The sequence below is a fragment of the Colossoma macropomum genome, unplaced genomic scaffold (assembly GCF_904425465.1).
Source record: "Colossoma macropomum unplaced genomic scaffold, Colossoma_macropomum, whole genome shotgun sequence".
Taxonomy (NCBI): Eukaryota; Metazoa; Chordata; class Actinopteri; order Characiformes; family Serrasalmidae; genus Colossoma; species Colossoma macropomum.
The window spans coordinates 18,405,453-18,422,220 of NW_023494804.1; the positions used below are offsets into that span (position 1 = coordinate 18,405,453).

Below are 16,768 nucleotides of genomic sequence, written 5' to 3' on the forward strand. Positions count from 1 at the left end.
GTTTGAATAGGGATTAGTTTTTTTGATGCCCAATTTGATGCCCAATCTGATCCGAGTGTTTTCATAGATAATACAGCTACACATATTTGGGAACATTATGCTATTCTGCGGTCGGCTAGTTTAAATACAGTAGAAACACTAGAGCTGCAGATATTACACCAGGTTTTGTTATTCATCATTTTCATCTCTGGCATACAATCAAACTTACATCTGGTAGGAGTGTACAAAATTTGAGCATAACAGGTTAAACAGCTGAATGCTGTAGTTTTATTGGCTCACTATCACCCTTGAAAATAAAGTCCTGGTGAAATGGATGCTATGTTTTATTGTACTCACAAGTGGAATGTCTCGTTGAATTTTGGTGCCCAGCTGTTGTTCTTGGACTTTGTGGTGAATTTGCGTTTCTTGTCGCTGAGATGTGGGCCGATCATGGTGACCTCCACGAAGGGGCGGAACATTCCAGACGTCTGCCACTTCAGATCGTTTGCTGCCACGACTGAAGATGGATAAAAAGCAAAAGGATTAGGTTGTTTTGATTAAGACCCATATTAAAATTATTTTACTCAAAATATGAAATGAAGGCTAAAAAAAATCTTGTTTGCAATATTTTTAAACTGCACTGTGACACACTTCTGTCTATGTTTATAGGTAACAGTGTGTTATACAGTGCCAAAAACCGCATAGGATTACTTAACCCAGTTTGAGGCAAACGTGTGATGTTTACGATGGGTAGAAGTCATATTAACCTCGTAGCTCCAGCGTAAAGCTTTATCACAGATAGCCTACCACCAGGTTTCATCTGTTAGTTGCAAACTGAACAGTTTCAAGAAAAAGTGGCCAACACTCACTCTGAGTGAACAAACATACAAACTGACAGATGTATCGGATATTAATCTTGAGCATTTATCTTTTATTTTTACAAAATGCACTAAAGTGGTTTCATTGGGCAGGAGACTCACCTTTGACTGTGACCTTGTGCTCCCCTGTGCCTGGATGGGTGAACAAGTCAATCTGAATGGACACCTCTCCCACAGGGTTATCCACACCTGAGCCTGAAATGAAACACATGCAGGAAGTGAGACATGGAGGCAGAGCAATTGAAAACAATAGAAGGAGAACAAACTGAACTGCTCTGGGATTAGTGTTCAGACTAGGGGCAAGTCAGTTATTATACACTTATTGCAAGTCCATGATTCAATTTTCATTATGTTTTAATTATTTTGTTTATAATAAAGTGGCCATTGAGTGGAAGTACAAGGTGGCTGTTTCCAAAAAAAAAAGTGGCCAGTGAGTAGAAGCACAATATAGGTGTTTTTAATGAAAAGGCCAGTCAGTAGAAGCACAAGGTCAGTGTTTCTGATAAAGTCGCTAGTAAGCAGAAGCACAAGGTAGGTGTTTCTAATAAAGTGGCCAGTGAATGGAAGCACAATGTCATTGTTTCTGATAAGTGGCCTGCAAGTGGAAGCACAAAGTAGCTGTTTCCAATAAAAAGGCCAGTGAGTGTAAGTACAAGGTGGGTGTTTCCAACAAAGCGGCCAGTGAGTGGAAATACAAGGTGGCTGTTTCCAATAAAGAGGCCAGTGAGTGGAAGCACAAGATAGGTGTTTCTAATAAAGTGGTCAGTGAGTGGAAGCACAAGATAGATGTTTCTAATAAAGTGGCCAGTGAGTGGAAGTACAAGGTGAGTGTTGATGTTACAAGATTACCACCAAGGCTCTAGCATACTGTGTTAAGCCTGTTTGCAGGTTCATTACATGGCAAATATCAATATCAAGACTATCTGAAGGTAGGCACACAATGCAAGAAAATTATGAGATTCTGCTTGTTTTTTTAACACCTTTTTTGCCAAAAAAGTTATAGTGATCCAAATATTTTAGATACACAACATGTCTTAACTGAGGGGACAAGACAAGACAGGCTGTAGGTAAACTGGTCTGGGGTCAGCACCTACCCCTGGTCGGCTGGATTCTCTCATTAAGAGTTATCCTCATCCCCTTCCCACCATGCACTGGGGCAGAAAGAGTGGTGACGAAAGCACAGTGCAGCAGAAGAACGTGAAGCAAGAAGAATAAACAGGACAAGGAAAAAATGAGAGAGCAGAGAAATGAGGCAAAGAACAGACACAGAACAGACACAATCTGAAATACCAGATGTTTGCCATAGAGCAGCAAGGTTACAAACATGAAGCTGAAATGTCTAAGTGCACTAGTGACCTCTGGTGGCCACTCTGGTTGCTGAAGAGAGCAAAATAAATGAATAAGTATGTGAATGAATTAACACATATTGACATATATACTTATATAAATCTTGAAAATATCTGCAAACCAACGGCTTTGAAAATTTTGTGTTTGTGCACATGAGCTTACAATAAATAAGAACTATAAAGAAAGAAAAAGCCCTCAATAAAAAAAAACATTATTTAAAAATTGTATTAAAAAGCTGTACGTGTGTTTTAATAATTTTGGATATAATGTGTTTTGGAAAAGAAAAGCCCACTCCCAACATTGTAGTCGTCTATAAAACCTCATAAGAGAGGCAGAAAAGAGAGTGAAACAGACTGAGTGATCAAAAGTGAGGAGTGAGTAAGTGAGAGAGACGCAGAGAGAGAAAAAGAGAGAAAGAGACAGATATCGGAGTTGTACCCTGTGCGTGCTGCGTGGTGACGAATGTTTTGATGAGCGTGTCGGTGGTCTGTGTGTAGAGGGACAGCGCGTGGCGGAGTGATGAAAGTTCTGGGCTTTTCTCCAGAAAGGCCTTCTTCAGTCCGTTTCCTCCAGCATGGAAATATTGCTGAAAAGGAGAGAACAAGACACAAAAAAGCAATAGTAGAACAAAAATGAATCTAAAAAAAATTACACTATTGCTCCCTATTAATGCAAACGTAGGTAATCAGGCAAAGTGCGCTTGGTGTCTGCAGATTGCTTCTATAGTTTTACAAAAGATTCATGATATCTGCTACTACTGTTTTTAACTATGTGACACAGTTTTGTCCCTTTTTAAAGATAAGTGGTTCTTCACCGAGTCCACAAGGTCCTGCAGCCAATCCACAATTTTGCTGTGACTCAGCTTCCAACACATCTAGGTATTCAGCCTCCTTAGGTGCAACTCATTTTGAGTTGCAAACATTGTGATTTAAATTCATTTTCTCCTTTCACGATGCATATTAATTTCAGACAGAGCTCAGATTCCTTCTGGATCCAAAGAGGAGACTGATATGCAGTCCTAGATGAATGTGTTGGGCATCTAAGGCAGGATGAGTGAAACTAACCATAATGACTACTTGAACAATTATTATTTAAAGGCTTAACTTACACAGAACAAGTTAAAAAATCAAATACATAGTTGTTTATATATTGATTTTTTACCTTGTTCTTTGTAAGTGTATCTCCATTTTTGTTATTTTTCCGTTTCTGACAGTTTAAAAATGCCTGTTGCCCTTTAATGTCTGGTTCCATTGACTTATATTAAAAGTAAAGTATGTGCTTTTTGCTTCTCCTATAAAGTTACCAGCTGGAAAAATAATATATAAATGCTAAAATTACTCCAAATGTAATTAATGTAATTACCTCGAGCTGACTTTACAGCACGAATGCTTTTAAAAAATACAAGCTGCTAATTTTCCCAACTAGTAAAATAATCAAATGTGCTGTGTCTGACTTTGACTGTTGTTGAATTGCTTGGTGTAACTATCAAGTTGCACAGAAGTTATGTTGGGTGCAACTAGTTGCATGAAAGCTAAAAGGCTTCACGTATTGGGTTTGGAGCTGGGCTGGAGCAAAAATGTGGACTGGCTGAGAGGTCCAGAGGACTGGTTTGAAAAACACTGCTATGGATAACAGCATGACAAAGGCTGTCAGAAAGTATGGCTGACATGAGCAAAATATCTAACTGCAATTTTTCTGACCAATGCTGTAACTGGAAATTAAGGTCCAGGCCTCAAATTGTCCTTTTTTGGCCAGGAAGACCAGCATGTCCACTTTTTCTGGCTTGAGGCCTGCACGCTAAATGTAGTATACCAGACTTTTAGTTAGTTGTGATTGTCATGAATGTTTGGTTGCTTCTGATTTGACTCCTCTACAGGCAGTTCGCTGGCTCTGGGTTATTAGGTCAAACCCAGAGCAGGTGACAACCTCGTTGAGGCAGCCACTTAAGAGAACATGGCTGATAATCTAAGCTGCAATTAAAACTAAAGCTATATATGAATCTTTCAGCTTCATCAGAAACAACATAAGTAATCTCAAACTCACTAAACAACTCACCACCGTCTCAGGCAAGTGTACCATGGTTTAACACAGTAAGTGGACTGGATGCTAATGTTTAAGCTTCCATTACTTAAGTACACGAGCCTTGATGCTCCAGTTCAAGTCTAGTGCTGGACCAGATTACACTGTTTAAAAATAATGGTTCTTTGAGGGTTCTTTAATAAAGGAAATAGTTCTATATATAACCACGTACAATAAACAAACTCTTTGCATGATTAAAGGAAAGCATTCTTCAGATTGATGGAGAATGTGTTTTAGATGGTTCTATCTAGAACCTTTTTGAAAAGAGTTCTATGTAGCACCAAAAAGGTTCATCTATTGTTACAAGCTTGACATTGTCAACCCTTGAACCCTTTTTTGTGCTATATAGAACCTTTTCAAAAAGATACATAAGATTCTCCATCTATCTGAAGAACCCTTTCATGATGCAAAGTGTTCTTTTTGTGTTTATGGTTCTATATAGAACCATTTTCTTTACTAAAGAACTCTTGAAGAACCATCTTTTTTAAGAGTGTACAATAAAATTACACTTCACTCTGGCGGTTATACTCCACCCAGAAAGCCAGCTAAGAAAGTCAGTGTGTATATTTTGAAATAATGAATGTAATTGTATGTATGTAATGAAAATGTAATTAGCTGTAATAGTTTCTGATACCTTTATAGTGTCCAGTGCTACGTCCATTACAGCACACTGCTTTGGCGTGAGGCTTTTGGCCTCCCCAGACATGTGATCCTGCAGTCACAGACCAAACCTCACATTACGACAGGGAATATTAATAATTTAATATTCAACTGGTGACCATCTGACCACTGAGAAGTTACAGATAAACTAGTAAACAGTAACTGCTGTGCTCACATATGTTATCTGACTGTGTAAACTCGTAGATCACAGCATGTTAAATATCTCTGCACCTTATTCCACTACCTCATGCTCAGAAATGAGTGCTGTGTCGGCGCTGCACTGTCCTGTCTGTTTACTGTGTCTAATGTCTGTTTAATTTATTGTATTTATTGTATTGTTTCTAGCTTAATTTTTTGTTTGCACACTGTCTGCATGTTCGCACTTTGTACTTTTTGTTCCTTGTTGCACCTTGTTCCTGGAGGAACGTAATTTCACTCCACTGTGTACTTGTACATAGATGGAATGACAATAAAAGCCTCTTGACTTGACTTGACTTGACACAAGCATAATTTAACTCAAGAACTGAAAAATATAATAAGCTTTTCTAATGTATGTTTCCAAATTTCTTTTTTCAAAAGTGAAGTGATAAATCAATCTGAAATAGTACCTTAAGTTTAGAGAGCTGGCCCAGGTCTTTAGCTGCTGAAAATATTGTTCCCTGAGAGAGAGAGAGAGAGAGAGAGAGAGAGAGAGAGAGAGAGAGAGAGAGAGAGAGAGAGAGAGAGAGAGAGAGAGAGAGAGAGAGAGAGAGAGATGAATACAGTGTGAGGAAATTACTTATCAGAAACCACAAAAAACAAGTCTAAAACTAAAATCAAACCAAAACAAAAATGAAACCAAACAGAACGACAATTAACAGAAATCAAAACAAATCAAAACCAACCAAAAAAAATCACAACAAAACAAAACAAAACCAAACAATACAAAACACATCCAAAACATATAAAAACAAACCATAATAAACCAAAGCCAAACCACAATCAAAAAAGAAAAAAAATAAACAAAACTAAACAAACTAAACAAGCTAAGTGAAACCAAACCAAACCATGACTGTATGTGTGCGTGTGTATATGTGTGTGCGTAAGTCTTACGAATGTGTCGTTGCTCTGAGGCAGAACGATGGTTTTTTCCAGGCTGTTCATCACGATCCTCCACAGCTCCTTCAGCACACGCTTCAGAACCGTCTTCTCACACACTGACGCAAACAGCATCAGACTGAACACACAGACACGCACACGCGCACACACACACACACACACACACACACACACAAGTGGTCATGTGTCAGGATTAACACTCTCTGATTCACAGTCAGGTTCTACCAAATCCAGACATCACGTTCATTCAGGTTCCTTTAGATTCAGCTTTGAAGTAACTGTTTTGCTTCATGCAGGAGCAGCTTTGACTCACTTTCCGTCCAGGAAGTCCATGAGCGGCCGCAGCATGTTGTCCGAGTCGGCCTCCACCAGGTTGCGGGTGTTGGCGTTGACTGGGCCTTTGATCTGGTAAAGCAGACTGGCCATCTGCCGCGTGCACTCATCAATACGGCTCTGGAAACTGCACGGGCAGTTATTATTAGAGAGAGAGCGCACATGAGAGAGATATATATAATAATATTAATAATAATAATAATAACAAAATGCAGGAGAAAAACAATGAAGTGTAAAAGTGCTGCACAAGAAGAAAAAAGAAAGAAAGAAAGAAAGAAAGAAAGACAGAAAGAAAGAAAGAAAGAAAAAGAAAAAGAAATTCTATGTAAAAAGGGAAAGAAAGAAAGAAAGAAGGAAATTCAATGTAAAGAAAGAAAAGAACAAAATGAAATGAAAATGTAAGGGAGGGAAACAAAGTTCAGTTAATGTTCAATCAATATTTAGAAATATTAACCTTTTAATCTAAACTGTAATTTATCTACTACTGTACTTTACAATCGACAGTTTACTAAAGCTAAAGTCGATTTGCATCATCAGTAAACGACTGCCTCACTTAAAAAAAATGAGGACAAAATCAACCTTTTTTTTATTTAAAAATAAATTCAGTGTTTACAGTTCAGAGTATTCAGAAGATTGAAGGACACAGTGATTCACTGGCTCATGTGACTGCTGTTTATTAGATGGATGATACAGTACTGTGGTCACTCACTACTCTGGCGATGTGATAACGGACTTACGTGTTTGCAAATGTGGAGCTCAACTCATCCAGCACGTTGTTCAGTTTCACCTGCAGTTCATTAAGGATGTCACTGGCTTCCGAGTCCATCTGCACACATACATGCACACACACACACACACACAAACACACACACACACACACACACACACACACCTGTCACTCAGACTACAGGCTGACGTTGTTCATATTCCTACTAGGACTATTACGATCATTCAATTAAAAACAGCATTGATTAACATATACCTTCTCAACAAATCTGCACAAGATTAGATGGCAGCTGCATGATTATAATGCATATTTTAAATTCTATAAATCTCTTAATGCTTAGTTTATCCTTTGCCAGTGTTTTATTATCATTTAAATTGTTCAATAAAGTCTATTTTAGTTGCTTGTTTTCTGATTCCTTATTCCTTATTATTCATTATTCGTCAATTTAATCAATACAATACTCGATTGCTAGTGTGACAGTTCCTAATTCCTTCTCAGGTTCCAAAATCTCCATGCTGTCCTATTTCACCCAGTGCTGTTTCATTACAGCTGCACCAGAGATTCTTTTCATTCACACACATCAGAAAACATAAACCTGGTGTGATTGAAAACAGTAGAGCACCGCACTCCCCCCCAGTCAGAGATAAACCCCTCTGGCACAGATAAGACCCGAGGAAAAGAAACTCCAATCAACACACATTAGGTTAATGATTCATCTGCTGTTAAACAGATACGCCGTGTACAGCCTGCTCAAACCCACCTTTTTACCGGCAGACTCCACCTTCAGAGGGAGAAAAGTAAAGACATATTTAATAACTTATTCACTGCCATATTAACACCATGATCTGCTTCACTACACTCAACTGGAGAAGGACAGCAGGGATCCAGGGGTAGAATCATGATTTTTAGTGGCTAAAAAAGGGCTAGTTTGTTGATGTGCTGTTTGAAAAAGGAAAAAAGGAAAGGAAATTCTATTTTTTTTTCAAAATGTCTGCATAATTAAATGGTTAAGATGCAAACAGTCATTCAGAGTGGTTTGGTGTGAAATGCTCTGTTCTAGAGAAACTTACAGAGTCAGAATTGTTCACAGTGGTGGTGATAGGAACCAGACGTCCACCTTTAAAAGCTCTGTCACAGAAAGTTATTACATGAAATGGTTATGAATCCACTGCCTGATGTCTGACACATTGTTTTCCAATAGTTCTGAGAAGATTTTGGCCTAAAATTAGTATTTTTAAATATATTATTGGTGGAGGCATACATGCAGGATGTTATGAGGCAAAATAGTCCTCAAAGTATTCATTTATTTTCAGATTTATCACTACTTTACTTTACCATCATCAACATTACATATAAAAGCTCAGAAGACACATGCAGGTTCACTGGTGGTTCTGGATAGTAAATAAAATGGCTACATTTGTGTTGTAGACATGGTGTCCCCTGTTTCCTATCACCACCACTGTAAAGAAATCTCTACAATCAACCATTTCACTTCTCAAACTCTGAATTGTGTAGACATTTTGAAAAATTGGTGGACCTAAGTTCTGAAGATACTTATCAACTTAGAATTCACACTCGTGTATTTATTTGGTTATTATTTCATAAATCATTCATGAAGAAAGCTGTTGCTATAGACTCTTTTTGCACACTGGTCCATGGCAAGAAAGAGTGGAGCTGATTAGCTCAGAACACATCTGATTGGCCTGTATCACTGCCTGCTGCAGTAACTCTCCTCAGCCTCATCTGATGCAGTGTTTCCCCTGGAGACTGTTAGTAACTGCATTTATCATTTATTTCTTCTTTTTTTATCAGGTCAGTTTGACTAACAGAACCATCTATAATAAAGGCCATTAAGGGAGATGAATACTTATGTAATTCAATACAGCATTTTGAAAGAAGAGATATCAGAAGGTAAAAAGGACATGAGAGGGGGGACATTTCTGTGTTTTTATCCCTAAAACCTTGAACTCACCTGCTTCTCATGGTCAGTTTTCTCAGGCTAATCACAGAGCAGCAAGAAAGAGACAAACGGGTCATTTTTTCCCTTCTGTGATACTATTTTAATTTAAACCATCTACTGCAAAAGCCTGCACTTAAATTTCTCTCATACCTACATAACAGGGTTTATAGAAATTCCAGCTCCGCCCACAAATGTGTTCTTTCATAGATACTGCTGCTAGATTAGACAAGCTTTACATTCAGTCCAATTAGAAACTGTACCACTCAGTTACATGTAAATAAATAACTACATTAAGAATAATTGATTGATTGCTGATAATGTCTATTTTGTATATGTGTGAAAAGTCATGCTGTTCGGATAGATCAGATATTTTATTTATTTATTTATTTTCGTTATTTATTTGCTCATGTAATTGAGCTAAAATTAGCATGGTGGCAAATGTTTCTAACCTGCCTTCTTTCAATTAGCTACGCACTTAAAAAAAAAGGGTGTTCTTCAAGTGTTCTTTAGCAAGGTTCCATATAGAACCATGAAGACCCAAAGAGCCCTTTGCATGTTTAAAGGGTTCTCTGCATTGTGAGTGTTGTTCAGATTGATGGAGAACGTGTTGTGTATGGTTCTATACAGAACATTTTTAAAAAGGGTTCTTTACAGCACCAAAAAGGGTTCTTCTATCATTACAAGCTTGACATTGTAAAAATAGAAGAACGCAGAACAGAACATTATCTAGCAATCTGAACAACCATTTCATGATGCAAAGGACCCTTTAATTATACAAAGGATTCTTCGAGTGTTTACGATTCTAAATAGAACCATTTTCTTTACTATAGAACCCTTGAAGAACCTCTTTTTAAGAGGTGTACAACAACACAGTCCAGCTCAGAAGTGCAGCATTTTCAACAAGAAAGTCAATGTAATTTAGCAGCTCTTAAAACAGCACTACAATTTCTCATTATGTTGAATGGCTGTCAATGCTCTGCACAGACTAAACAAACAGGTAACAGCTGCAGTCCCATAAAGAGGAACATTTTGTGCTCCAAAGTACTAACAACATACATATACCCTTGAGGTCTTAAGGTCCAATTCTGCAACATAAAGAGTTTTAAAGGTGCATTACATTCACCGTCTCATGAAAAAGGTGCATATTTGACTTAAACAAAAGTTTAAAAGTTTAAAATGGAACAACAAAATAAAACACTTGCAGTGAAGGCAGGACTTACAAGTTTTAAACACTTTAAACAAAGAACTGTATCGAAATATGGCACAATTACGTTCTCGGACTGGCCCTGAAGACGTCCCTTTGAGGACACAGTGACAGCGTTCGAACCAAAAAGAATTACAATTAAGTGGAATTTCTGAGAGTGTACTATGAAAGGACACATTTGTGGGCGGAGCACAGAAAGGTGAATCTGTCTGTAGCGTAAAGGTATCAATCAGGCCACTGTCTAAAAACAAACAGATCACCCTGAGAAAAAACTAAGAAATCTGAGACTTAGGCCCAATCCCATTTCTTATTTTTACCCCTTGCTTTCAGGTGTCACTTTGCCCCTTGAAACTGAGTTACAAGGGTTAGTGGTTGAAATTTTGCCTATGAAATGGGACCCTCAAATAAAAAGAACATTACTTCATTAACAGGCTACTAGCGGTGCTCTGTAGGTGACCCTGTCAGTCTGCAGTGATAACAGAGGAGGAAGTTCAGCAACCTCACTGCTGGGCTTTAGCTACATTTAGGGCATCATATCAGTGATATGAAGCTGAAGTCAGCTATTTGTTATGTACCTTTTCAAATTTTCCTGTATCACCTTAAAAGGTGTAGCAGTTCTACAGCACCAGAATGCTGCACGGGAAATTTAGCTAGCTAGCTAGCTACTGAGACATCAGCGAACTACTAGCGATTTTTTATGCTTCTTATGAAGAAAAGGACCATAATATATTGAAATGACATTAAACTAAGATAAAACAATGGTCATCGTATTTTTGACGGAGAATATACTCACATTTGTGGATTTCTTTGGTTGCTTGCGCAGCCATCTTGCTGTTTACTCATAACACTCTGTTTGGAGTGTGTCTCTGAAATGGAGGACCATGTAGCCCTAACACTTCGCCCTACCCCTCAACCTCAACAAAAATTGGGGCACTCTACCCCTAGACAGGAACGTGCAAAACAGAGGGCTAAGGGCTAAGTGGTAGGGGCGGGGGATTGGGCCTTTAACAACAATGTCGAAGCAAACATCAGTTTCTGGTCTATTGAACTAAAGTAAAACACAGTGGCCAAATCCTAATTAAAGATGCAGAACATAATTCCACACACATCACAGGAAATGACCTCTAGGGCACACGTTAATAAAAAATAAGGATATGGGGCCAGAGCGAAATGATTTATAGTAATTATCAAAATTTCATTTCAGAAAGTTATAATGAACCCACCTTCTCTTTATCAGTCTTTTGAAAACAGAAAAGAGAACATGGAGACAAGGTTATATGGGACAATAACTGGACATATTTGACGTACTTGTATTGTCCATATAGAAAAATTCTTTTTGATATATGTATAGAATTTGTCTATATGTCTATCTAAGTTTATCTGGTTACATTAAGTTTATCGAAGTATACAAACCCACCTTTTCCTCATCAGTCTATTGAAAAGAGAGAATGCAAAGAAAAATAACCAACCAATTATGAATGGGGGAAAACTATAGCCTTTAGTATTGTATAAATCTAGTGCACATACAAAATCAACAACCTACAGTGTTTCTGACAAAAGATAAACAAATCTGCCAGTCAGTGATTGTGTTATGTCTTTTGCATGTGCACACCAGTGCTAAAGGTACTAAACAGGCGGATTAATAGAAAGTGGTTTGTGGGTAACCAGACAGCAGTAAACAAATATACTGGGCAAGTTAGTTTGTGAATGGTTTTGCACAGATAGATCCAAACCTAACCCTGACATTCTCCCTGGCTAATGGCCACCTTAGAGCACAGTGTTAAGGTTGAATTCAGGTTGTACTGGGGGAATTCAGACTGGATGACTGGTCCAGTGTGGTGAATGGAGAGTATGAGGGGAGAGTGGGTGTTAGAGCTGTACAACTTAAAAAAATAGTTTGGCAAAATCTAATTTATGCAGTTTCCCCACATGTAGAGAAAATACAGATGATAAACCAAGAAATGTTTGGAGTCTGAAGCTTGCTTCTTTAGTTTTGTATGGGAGCTATAAGGTTATCCTAGCTGAGAAGAAAGCCAATTCGCATTAACATGTAATTAAACACAGTGTATCTTTGGACCATTTTTTTGGTCCGTTGAACATGAAATTTTAACACAATGAAAAAGGGGCTTTTAAATTATGCAAAAAGTAAAAAACAAAAATAAACACAATTGTAGATTTTGTATGACAGCGATAATAAATTCCATTTTAGAGCTTGGCAATTTATTGTTACTGTGACAAAAATACATCACAATATGTTACAATATGTGGATATCAACAGTACTTAAACACACACTGACCAACTGCATGCTTGATTAAAAACAGCATAATTAGTTCTGTTTAACTGGATTTAATGCAGTGCAGTATGTGAAATGTTGAGAATAAATCATTGGATTCATAGTTTTTGATAGTATTTTTAAAAGTGGCTGCTTTGTCTGTTGCAGCCTAATCATTAATCATTATTGTGTCATTTCGTGCATTGTAAAAAAAAGTTTTGTGATGTGACATTTTTTCCACATCGCCCACATCTATTACATATCGTGTAATATTAATATATCACACTATATTATTATCTTATATTGTTTTAATTTGCTTTGGAGGAGGAGTTAAAGTTTTCATTAGGAAGGTCAGAGCCCCCAAGCCCCCCAGTAATGCTTATGCTGTCTGCAGTGAAAAACTACACAAACAAACTTCGGACACCAAACATATCTTGATTGATTTACTACATTTGGGATGAAGTTCTGAGGTCCTGATTTTTTTTTTTTACCAAACTATTGTTTTAATCAACAAAACACACCAGGATTAAATTGATGCTGCTTGTCATACAACAGAGACCAAGTACAGTTCAGACAAGACGCACTGTGGCAGCGGGACCAGGATGGTGTTTGTGTGCGTGTAAGTATGGCTCTTAGTGTGGGAGAATGGGGAGATGGAACTAAAATCATGAAATCATGACAACTTGAGGAAAATATCAATCTACTCTGTGCCAAAAAACAAACCTTAGCCAGCTCCTCCCCTTCCTCCTCCTCATCCCCACTGTCACAGAGCTGAGAGATGGAGGGTGGAGACAGAAAACACAGTTCTGTCAGCCTGCCACTAGAGAGCACTCTACACATGCTGCTCAGGGAAAAGCACTAGAACTCCATTCTGTCTGCTTCCATTATTTGATACTGAAGAGAAATCAGACCATGTATTTTTCCAGCAGAGGGCAGAGTGAAGACAGTAGACTACTCGCTCATGTTTCATGACCTAATCTCAAATTTCAACCTAAATCTGAAGGTATAAATTTACTGCCCAGCTAAAGTTTAATAACCGCTTTCCTTAATTTAATATATACATTTTCTCTCCGTTAATTTTCACTTAAAGGGGAAGTCCATCAATTTTTCAAAATTTCTGTATCCGTTAAGATCTAAACAAAGACATTCAGAGTGGTTTGAGGTAAAATGCTCAATTCTAGAAAATTGTTCACAGAGGTGGTGATGGGAACCATACGTCTGGAGAGTTTAATGGCTCTTGAAAGCTCTTACAGAAGGTTAGAATATGAAATGGTCATGAATACCCTGCTTGATGCATGAGACAATATTTATGACCATGTTTTACTAGAAAATATTTTTAAAACACTATAATAGTGGAGGGGTACATGCAGGCTTTTGTATACCAAAATAGCCCCCAATGAAAACCATTACTTTACCATCATCAACATTATATATAAACACTCAGAAGACACATGTAGGTTCACTGGTGGTTTTGCATAGTATATAAAATGGCTATATTTGTGTTGTAGTCATGGCAACCCCTGGTTCCTATCACCACCACTGGAAAGAAATCTGAACCATTTCACACCAAACCACCCTGAATCACTCTGTTTACATCAAACATACCAACTTACAAGGAAATTTTTTCAAACTCTATGCGCTAATCCTTCAGGAGGATTTAGCTTCAACAGATGGCCTTGTTTTGCCTCAATAATGACAGTTTCTTTCCAAACTATTCATCTATTGTTAAAAGCTGATACTAGACTCTAGACTAGAACTCTTTTGGCCCAATGGTGGTTTAAACATCTGAAAGGTTTAAGTGCTATTGAGCCTTTAATATGGTTAATATGGTGCAAGCTGACAAAGAATGTCGGCATATTCGTATTAAAAACAAAGCTGGTGTCCCCACAGTTTCAACAGGTGTGTTTCTTTCCTTTCTAAATATATAGAGAATTACCAGTTCTATAGTTGTATGCATACATGTATACACATGGATGCATATCTGCTGTTAACATCACACCCACCTTAATAGCACGGCTGTCATGCTACAGAAAGGAAGAAAAGAAAGGCCACGAATGATAAGTTAACAGGAACCTATTTTTCAATAGACACAGTACTGTGCAGAAGTCTTAGACACCTTGGCAAACTGTTTAAAATCTCAGCAGTGAGCGTGTGCAGAAACACTATATACCATTACAATAAATGCAAATAAACATAAAGACAGTAAAAAGTAACAAGAAATTTTTATTTAAATAAAATACAGTTGTGTGCTGATTAGAAAAACACAGGTTTGGTTCCAAATTTCTCCAGGACACCTTCATCGATCATAAGAATTTGTTAAATTCCATCAGCAGCACATTTCACTGGATGAAAACTACAGAATACTGGGGTTTACTATTTACTGTATTAATGTTTAATGTTATTCATGTTTATTCTAACATTAGTGTGTGTTTATGAGCAAATAATTGCTCACTGCCCAGATAAACAGCTTTTTAATTCTAATTTTTCTCAGGGGCCTTAAACTTTTGCACAGTACTGGATAAACACATATTTGTTCATTACTCTGCATAAATAATTAATTGTAACCATCATAAAAATATTACTTGCGACAAAGACACCCAGCCATTTGAGATCACCGCCACTGTCACATTTCTCCACTTTATAAACCAGTTATTGAAATTTCTTCCAGCATTTTAATGAAAAACAAAGCAGGAGGAGAAATGAAAGCGAGCGTTCTCCGCTGATATGAAATCCCGTCACTGTGTGTGTCTCTCAGCCTCCAGAGTGTGGACACACACTCCAGTTCACTAATCCCACTGTAATCAGCCCCCAACACAACCTTCACACACAGCTTAAACTGCAGCTTTCTCTCTCTGATACACGCGCACACACACACACACACACACACACGCGCACACACGCGCACACACACGCGCACACACACACACACACACACACACACACACACACACACACACACACACATGCAGGCACACACATGCATGCACACACATGCATGCACACACGCATGCACACACACACACTCTCCTCAATCATCAGAAATGACTGATTAAATAGACTACACATTATAATATATAGCTAGCTCATAGCTAAGGTCCCCAGACAAAAAAATTGTCACCTTGCGTGTTTAAGGTTTAAGGTTGTAACCTCAGGCTCCTGCAGATGGTGTTGCACGAGGGTGATCAGGCTATAAATACCCGTGTGGTGTGCGACAGGATTCATAAGCTTTTCACAGCTTTAAAAAAAAAATCTCTTCCCTACGGCGTGTTCTTTTAGAAATTGGTTGTGAAGGACCTGCAATAACTTCTAGAAGTAATTCTTGCACGGAAGTGAAGCGATTTGTATTCACAAGTCGTGAAACATGCTGGCGGTCCCTGTCCGTCAGCTTCGTCTTTTGGACTCAATTCTGATGAGAATTTCCTGTAGACTGGGATTTTTGCAACTGCTGGTAGACCCGTATGACCGTTTGCTTCAATATACATGCAAATTCAGTTTCTTCCTTTTGCCAATCATAAACATTTGCTTTGCAACTAATTTTCCACACATTGAATGAGACATTAACGGCACTGTACCACCTTTTCTCAATCTATGAATCTCATCTCACACCCTCCAGGTATTTGTAGCCTGATCATCCTCGTGCATTGCCATCTGCAGGAGCCTAAAGTTACAACTTTAAACCTTAAACATGCAAGGTGACTCATTTTTTGTCTGGGGAGTTTAATATATTATTAACTATTAAAAAATAATAAAGTATTAAAACTTAGATATTTACGAGAATTATGTTCTGATCTATTTAAACCCAAAGCATTAATAAAGATAGTAGCAATTTAAATATACACAATATCATCATTTATGTGGTACTTTCTACTGGGAAGTGTCTGTCCCAAAACCTAACCTCCAAATTTGCACTTGGGAAAATGATACTTTTATATATATATATATATATATATATATACTATATATATATATATATATAACATATATATATTTTCTTTTTGCAATATAAAGGGCAGTATGTGTTCAGAAAGCTAGAGTTTGATATGACAGCAATGAGATGCAGGCCTATATGGAAGTTACTATGTATCACATACAAATCCTCTCTGTTAGAAACATTTACACTGTGTCAACATTTCACAATTACTAGATCACTAAAAAAGTCTCAAAATCACTTACTATAAAAGCTTTATATTAACTTGCGATAAAAGTTCACAACACCTTTTCCTCGTCTAG

General features: G+C 37.7%; 1 protein-coding gene across 1 annotated transcript in view; it reads right to left on the reverse strand.

The window, feature by feature from the left end:
- unc13bb (unc-13 homolog Bb (C. elegans)) overlaps positions 1-16,768 on the reverse strand; it is a 150,286-nt gene that overhangs the window by 2,241 nt on the left and 131,277 nt on the right. The window contains exons 31-38 of the mRNA XM_036594423.1: positions 7,112-7,200; positions 6,355-6,501; positions 6,036-6,159; positions 5,552-5,602; positions 4,918-4,995; positions 2,643-2,790; positions 960-1,052; positions 337-496 (exon numbers count right to left, since the gene is read on the reverse strand). Coding sequence (XP_036450316.1) covers positions 337-496; positions 960-1,052; positions 2,643-2,790; positions 4,918-4,995; positions 5,552-5,602; positions 6,036-6,159; positions 6,355-6,501; positions 7,112-7,200 — 890 coding nt within the window. The remainder of the gene's footprint in view (positions 1-336; positions 497-959; positions 1,053-2,642; positions 2,791-4,917; positions 4,996-5,551; positions 5,603-6,035; positions 6,160-6,354; positions 6,502-7,111; positions 7,201-16,768) is intronic.